The following is a 7500-nucleotide window of genomic DNA, read 5'->3' as shown; positions in this document are numbered from 1 at the left end:
ACAGCCTTGTTTACTGAAGTATTCACCTTTAAATGTAGATTTCTTGGATTTAGGCCAATTCTCCTCATTTGTAAAAAGCTGATAGATTCAACAAGTTTTTGCTGTGAAAACCACAAATTATTATGTCATAAATAATCAACGGTGATTGGTTGGTTTAAATTAAATCTTAGCCAATTAGAATGACTCCCCAAAATATTGTGTCATATTTGTGAACGACGGAGATTGGCAAGTTTAGGTACAAATCTTAACCAATCAGAATGACCACAAAGGTATTTTCTCCTAGTCATAATCTATGGTTACTGGAAGTTTATGTACAAAATTTGGCAAATCAGAATAACTACAAGCTATTTTGTTATATCATAAAAACCAATGGTGATTGACTCATTTAGGTATAATAATCAAACAATTTTTTTCATAGTCACATGCAATGATGATTGGATGATTCAGTTTTAAAAATTAACCAATCATGTAAGCCTATTGCATGAGTTTATTAGTGGGCAGTATATTTGGTCTTTTTATCTGAATACTTTTTTGTCAATCTTATAGTTATGATTTACTTTTAGTGATGGTTATGACTGTCATAACAGCAATCATAATTTTTATGATGATTATTATTTTATCATATATTTGTGAAGGTTGATTATTTGTAGATAATATCAAATCTCTTTTTAATGGAATGCGTTGAACATATATTTCAAAATCGGTGGTGGATCAACCAGAATTATGTAAAAATGGATTGTAATTTTTAAACCGAACTTTATGACAATTAACAAATTGTTTCGTTTTTTCTCTTAAAAAAATCTGTTTTTCTTGGTTTTCATACAACCTTTAAGGTTATATTTTTGGGGTGTGAGGTTGTGTTGGGTGAGAGAGTAGATTAAAGAATGGAAAATATTTGCTTCAGGTGTGAAAGAAAGATTAAAAAGAAATTAAGAACCTACCTGAAAGCGAAAGAGACAGATCAAAGTTGAAATTTACCAAACTATAATCATTATTGTACATTTGATTCCACATGAGATTTACAGTAAAATAAAAAATAAATTTATAATCTTTTCTTTGTTTTTGTTTGTGTTTTTCTGCCCATTTTCTTCATGTGTTCAGGGTCGTAAATGCTGAGATTGAATAAAAAAAGTTGATCCCGGTTATTTTGTTTTAGAGAATTATAAAAAAAGATCAAGAATGAGTAGCAAAAAAATATTGTCAGAAGAGAAGTAAAATAGAATATGTTCGTTTTTCTGCATTTCTTGATCCTTACTTTGATTCTTTTCTCAGATGATTTTTTTTTGTTTTTACTTTTACTGCATTGTAATTAGGAAATGTAAAGGAAATGATGGTTCACCAACGGTTTTAGAAAAGGTCCAAAGTTATCAATCAGAAACTGTTGATCGGATATAAAACAGACAAACAAAGATAATTCTTATTTATGGGTTAAAGGTAACCAATTTGTTCTCTTTGAACGATACGGATGCTTCAATATTTTCATATACTTTATTACACATGAACGTAAAGTGTATTTTGTTTGATCATTTTAATCCCAAGAGATCTCCATATTTAAAAAGATTTGACAGTGTCTTTGAAATACGTCCACCTAACTTCAAAATTTAATTAAAAAATTGGATGATGATGATGATGATGATGATGACGATGATAACGACGACGATGATGATGATGATGATGATGAGTCTTTTAACCCTCCAGTGTCAAGGAGTCGCTGTATAATTTTCATGCAGTGTTTCTTGGGGAAGAATAGCCTGGCGGCGCCCATTCCTCTTCAGGCTTCAGAGCGCATAAAGCACCTGGTATTACTAAATAGTCACCCATTCTAGTACAGATCAGACTCAACATTGCTTAACTTTGGTGATCTAACGAGAATCTGTATGTCAACGTGATTATGCCACTGCACGGAAACTTAATTATTTTATTTCAAGGGTCAAAAAATGATCTCTGCCTTTGACACAAACCTCGCAGTCGAGGAGAAATGGTTTAGGGTTGAGTGAGGATTACATGCATTAGTGTTGGAATGGTTCAGGTTAGTATGTGAAAAGTGATTCCTCTTGATCCATTCTACTGCCTGGTTATCCCTGTATTATTGTAGCAAGGGGTTACTCCAACATGGTTTCCAATATTGCCCTGTTCCCGTTTGTGAATAGGGACTTGCGTGTTCGGGGAAGGGGTGTGTGATGAACTTTGGATAAAAGTAAAGATCAAATCGAAGAGCGAGAGAGAAAAAGAGAGAAAAATTGGGCGAGAGGAATAAAGAACCTGTCACGTCGAAACGTTTTACCGTTTTTTCTTGTCACGATAATCAAGGAATGAACAAAGTACATCATGGCTGAAAAATCTTCTTCATCCATAAAAGAGATTTCAGTTATTCTCATTTTCAAAAGTTCAAGAACCTCCATTTTTTTTTAAATTCAAATTATGGCTGAACAATATAATGTTGTTCAAAAATTGGATTATGATGTTTCGGCCCAATCAATTTCATCGAATTGTTCATTTGTTAATTATAATAGCTCATTGTTTTTTTTAGTATGTTAGTTTTTTTTTATTGGCTTTTTTTATTCTTCGAGAGTACTGCTATTACTATTTAATCAGCAATGCATATTTTGTATGTTATTGTCCCTATAAATCTTCTATATTTTAATAAGTTTTCCCCTCCAAGAATTTTTTTTACTTATTGTTTAATTGCGAAACAATAAAAAAGTCATTATTTTTTAATTTTCGACAATTTCACTATTTTTCAGTTCTTACAGCATTAAATCTCAAGTGTATGGAGTTTTCTGTCTTACTTAAATAATGTTATATTGTAAACCCTTAAAAATTATTTTTACACTTTTAAAATCCTAACATTTTTTTTCTTTAAACTCATAAAATTATTTTTCCCTTAAAACAATTTTTTTCTTAAAATCCTTAAAAAAGAATGTTTTAAAAAACCTACAAAAAAAAAAAAATGGCTAACTTTGATTTTCATTCAAGTCTCTTGTCTAAGCGAAATTCATCCATAAATTTGAGACAATTTTCTATTTCCTTTTCTTTTCAAAGAAAGGAAATTACGTTTTAAAATCAAACGAATTCTGATTCAATATTTTGGGAGATTTTTTTCTAAAATATAAATTCAATTGCATAAGAATTTTGGAATTAACGTGGAGTAAATAAAAAAAAAGAAAAAAATATTTTTTGAAACGTTTTAAGCATCAGCAACATCTTCTTCAGGTAGCTTGATAATAGGAATGTCCGGCATGGATAATGGTTGCGAAGCCTCAGTGCCTTTGCTTTCTGGCTTCTCTATACTCTCGTTCCAATCTGCAGTCGGTTTCTCCTCACTGAAATATTCCTCCTCAATGCTGTCTTGTGGGGATAGCCGACGTACGGAACTGGCTCCACTATCACTGCCAACACTGGCACTTCGAGCACCAGGGCTCAAACGATCGTGCCGATGACCCTCGTAGAAAGATGGGTCTGTCTGTTTTCTGGTTAGTCGGTAACGTGGGTGGGAACGCGGGGATCGGCGTATACCGAAACCGCCCTCCATTTTGGGGTCTTGCCGCAAAAACTGATTGAAAATCTCATTGGATTTTTCATCAATGCTGTAATCCCTTGATAAAGAGCGTTCCTTGTGTTCCCTGTGTTGTGCTCGGAAAAAGCGAGTAAACACAGACAGCTTACCCGACAGTGAACTTTCTTCAAAGCTGTCTCCCGATGGTTGGTCTGATCTAGAGTCGGTTTCAGGTTCATTAATGCTATCGTAAACCTGAATTACTTGCCGCTCCCGACTGTATTCGCGCCGTTTCTTTGATGCGGTTTTGCCGTTCCTGCGATCAAAGTGTGAACTTCCTGTCGTCTTTTTGTGTTTTTTTACTGGTGTGTCGGGGCTGGGGCTGGGGAATATCGAAGTTGGAGCACTCGACTCCGTACTTGCTGTCGGCGGAGGTGCAGATTTGATTGGAGTTTTCACACTTCCAATGCTCTCCACTTCCATATTACAGGATGAATTTCCGGGTGACATTCCCGGGGAAGTTCCAGCAGGAGAATGACCAGGCGAATGACCGGGTGATTGACCGGGAGAACGTCGGAGTGAGCTGTTCTGCGAGGGAACTTGAGTCTCCAGCGATTTGTATCCGCTGTCGGCTTTCATTTGTCGCAGTTTGCTAGTCTGACTCTCCGTCGTGCTGTCTGTGTTGTCCGTGGTAGACTCGAAAGAAGTAGTCGTTACTTCGTGTCTACTAGTGTCCGATATGTCACCGTCAGTGTCGACAGTTTCCACGCTGTCAAAGCTATTATCGCCACTCACCAGTGGTTGATTGGGCCGCTGAAGTCTACGATGCAAGATGTCTTTGTATGTCTGGCGCCTGCTCTCATAATTCGGATGAAGAAGATTACCAGAATGACAATGCAGTTCCAACAGGAGCTTTTCTTCTCGACGCACACTGGTGACCGGGCTACAGCAACTCATTTGCTGCGCGACTGATTCAGTGTTTGATTCAAAGGAGGTTGTATTTGAAGCTTCGTGACCAATATCCGGTGAATGGTCAGCTGAATTATTGTCCATCCTAATCGTGTCACTACAATCTCCCTCTTCCTCTTCGAGTGTTGCCCTCAGATTCCAGAGTTCCTTGTATTTTTGTGTTCCGTTTAATGTTTCTGTGTCATCGCTCTCATTGGATGTGACAGTTGCGTGTTCAAAGTCATTTTCATATTCGTTATGACCATCGTCTAGCTGTTCTAAGCTTCCTGTATCGTTATATCGTACTTTCGGGGAGCCAACATCGGAAGCTATGTCGTAGTCGGTGTTGTGGAAGGGACCGCGAGTGAATTCCGTTATCTTCAGGGTATCGTAGTCAGCTGCATCATCATAAACGTGCATGCTGCTGCAATCCGGGAGCTGCCAGGTATTAATCGGACTCACTGTGTCCAGGCTGTGGGATTGGGCACTCTTGAGAGGACTTTTACACAGAGTCGTGGGTGGCGTGCTTCTTCCCTGACCCTTGCTACAATGCTCTTGTGAGACTGAAGTGTCGTTTTGCTGACAGTGGATTTCAACTGAGATCTCTGTTTGTGTGGGCTTGTTTGTCGGAGATGGCGATTCTTCTATGCAGTGTTGAGACACACTGTACACGGTGGGCATCAGGAAACTCCCGTGTGCTTTACTATCAATCCCTTCAGACATCGAGCTTTCGCTTAATATTTTGTTTGTGTCCAAATTCTTTACGTTGTTGATGCTGTTGCGTGACCCCAGTGATAGTTGTTTGCAAATGGGGTCACTCAGTTTTTCGACCCGGAGACGCTTCAAATAGTGGAAATCGCCTTCTGTATATCTGTAAGAAAGAAAACAAGAGACAATCATAAATGTTTGCAACTAAAATTGCATTTGCAAATATTATATTTAAATTGGCAGAAAATTTTATTTCTAATAAAACAAGTGAAACATGCATGGTCCCCTGTGAATGGATAGTGAACGATGCATTAAAAAAATGACTAAGTTCAGCACCCCTCACCCCCATTTAGCCCCAAAAGTCCCCAGGGGGGTGTCAAATCTTGGTGAAAATGAACAAATGGTGCAGTTTTAGGCCTAAACATATGTAAATTTGAGTTCTGCACGATGCAAAAAAAGAAATAACTAAGTCCATCATTCCCCCCACCCCATTTAGTCCCTAAAGTCCCCAAGGCCTCAACATATTTAAATTTGAGTTCAGCAACATGCATAACTGCTAAATAGACATACACAGAAAATTTTGGACAAATATGGTAAAATAGTCCCAAAAATGGAGTGTTTTTATTAGGCCTAAAAGAGCACTGGGGCACACCCAAGAGTTATTGCAAAGTATAGACAAACAAAATTATATAGAAATCAGTTAGTTTCAAGTTTTCAGAAAGTTTTATAAAAATCCGAGGCATCAATGTTTTTTAATAAGCACAAAAGTGTAAATTTTAGTCACTTTAACCCGACAGGTACTCCTGGGGGGGGGGGGCAACTCGAGTTTTCCCGGAAAATCCGTTCTGTTACGTTTTTACTCATATCATGTTTAATGTTTGTGCAAAATTTCAAAAATTCCAGCACATAGTTATTGAGAAAAGTGCAAACAGACGAACGGACGAATTGACGGGGGCGAATTTACAGGTCCACCCTCGTTTTGTCGGGGGATTAAAAAAGAAGTACATAAATTTAAATAGGATTTTAAGAATTGATATACGAAAATATGTTACAACTTATTTCGTACATACTTTAAACATAAAATTTTTACAAGAAACAGACAAACCATACATATCGCCACTAAAACATAATAAGTTACTGCGATAGGGATCAGATTTATAGGGAACAATCTGGTCGGGAAATTGGTCAGCAAAATGTTTATTCACATTACATTTAAATTTCTGCATACTGGTACATTACATAGAGAGCACTATTTCCTGCCTTAACATAGTACAAAATCGACTTTGAAATCTAGTTTGGGGGAATCTCTGCTTTTCCCTACACACAAAAGAAACGTTGTTAGTCTCTCTCTACTCTATCACTATTTCCATGAACGGTGGTTCTGCCTTGCAAAGCATTGATAACAAAAACTCATTTTTAACAGAATGGAAAAAGTCTTTTTCTCTTTCTATGTGTTCTAGCTACGAGCGAAATTTCCATGAACAGAGCACTGAACTTTGCAATGTGTTCCAACCTATAGAACACATTACTATGAGGTTGCTTTCTTGCTGATTATAACTTCGTCATCTTCAAATCCAATGTTAACAAATTCTTGTCATAATTAGCCCCATCTATTATATAAAGGGCAGTTGTCTGTCTGTCTGTATGTATGTATGTATGGAAAAATACAGAACAAACATCCACAAAGTTGGTATATTTTAAATTGGTATAACCCCAGAATAGTTAAAATAAAACAAAAATAGATTTAATATTTGAGAGTTAAATGACCATTTATATTATTTAATATTTTTTATGAAAATCGCTTCAGACAAGGCATGAAGCCACTTGATGTAAGGAGCTAAAAATAGTACTTAAAAGTCAAAAACTTGCCAACGGTAAGTGTTAGGTGGAATATATTCTGACCCAGAAAACAGCAATTGGCCTCTTTCTGTCAGAAACATCGCTCATAGAATATGAGGACTAAAGATGAAAACAATGGAAACGAGAATTACAAGGCTGCTGAAAGTAAACCCAAGATACACTTTCTACTCTCCTTAAATTATAAAGTGGGGTCGGGTTAGTAAGAAACCCCTGAGACTCAAACTAGAAATAAATATCCGATCATATTTTCTCCGTTTTTCTCTCTTACATCTTCATAATTTTCCACCCCTGTTTCATTTTTTCCAACTGAAAAACCGATGCGTTCCTCTAATCGATCCGTTTTGGAAATATAATATTGTTGTTTTCCTTGTTTTTTTTTTGTTTTCCATTTGTTTTGTTTAGTTATCCTCATCATTTAAAAAAAAAAAAAATGAAAATAAAATCTAACTTACAAGTATTTAACTTTTCCACGACTAAAAAATCGATGC

The 7500-nt window shown here is 36.4% G+C and overlaps 1 protein-coding gene across 4 annotated transcripts in view; it reads right to left on the bottom strand.

Annotated features, from left to right (window-relative positions):
* Positions 1-2538: 2538 nt before the first annotated feature.
* LOC145296006 (uncharacterized) overlaps positions 2539-7500 on the bottom strand; it is a 630022-nt gene continuing 625060 nt past the window's right edge. For all 4 annotated transcript variants that reach the window (XM_080142022.1, XM_080142024.1, XM_080142021.1 and 1 more), the window contains one exon: positions 2539-5315. In XM_080142022.1, the coding sequence (XP_079998148.1) occupies positions 3188-5315 (2128 nt within the window). In that variant the 3' untranslated portion in view covers positions 2539-3187. The remainder of the gene's footprint in view (positions 5316-7500) is intronic.

Source organism: Euprymna scolopes, chromosome 16, assembly GCF_053919585.1.
Source record: "Euprymna scolopes isolate OS-2025 chromosome 16, ASM5391958v1, whole genome shotgun sequence".
Taxonomy (NCBI): domain Eukaryota; kingdom Metazoa; phylum Mollusca; class Cephalopoda; order Sepiida; family Sepiolidae; genus Euprymna; species Euprymna scolopes.
The sequence above is the reverse complement of the archived record's forward strand: the minus strand, read 5'-3'. Positions and strand labels throughout refer to the sequence as shown.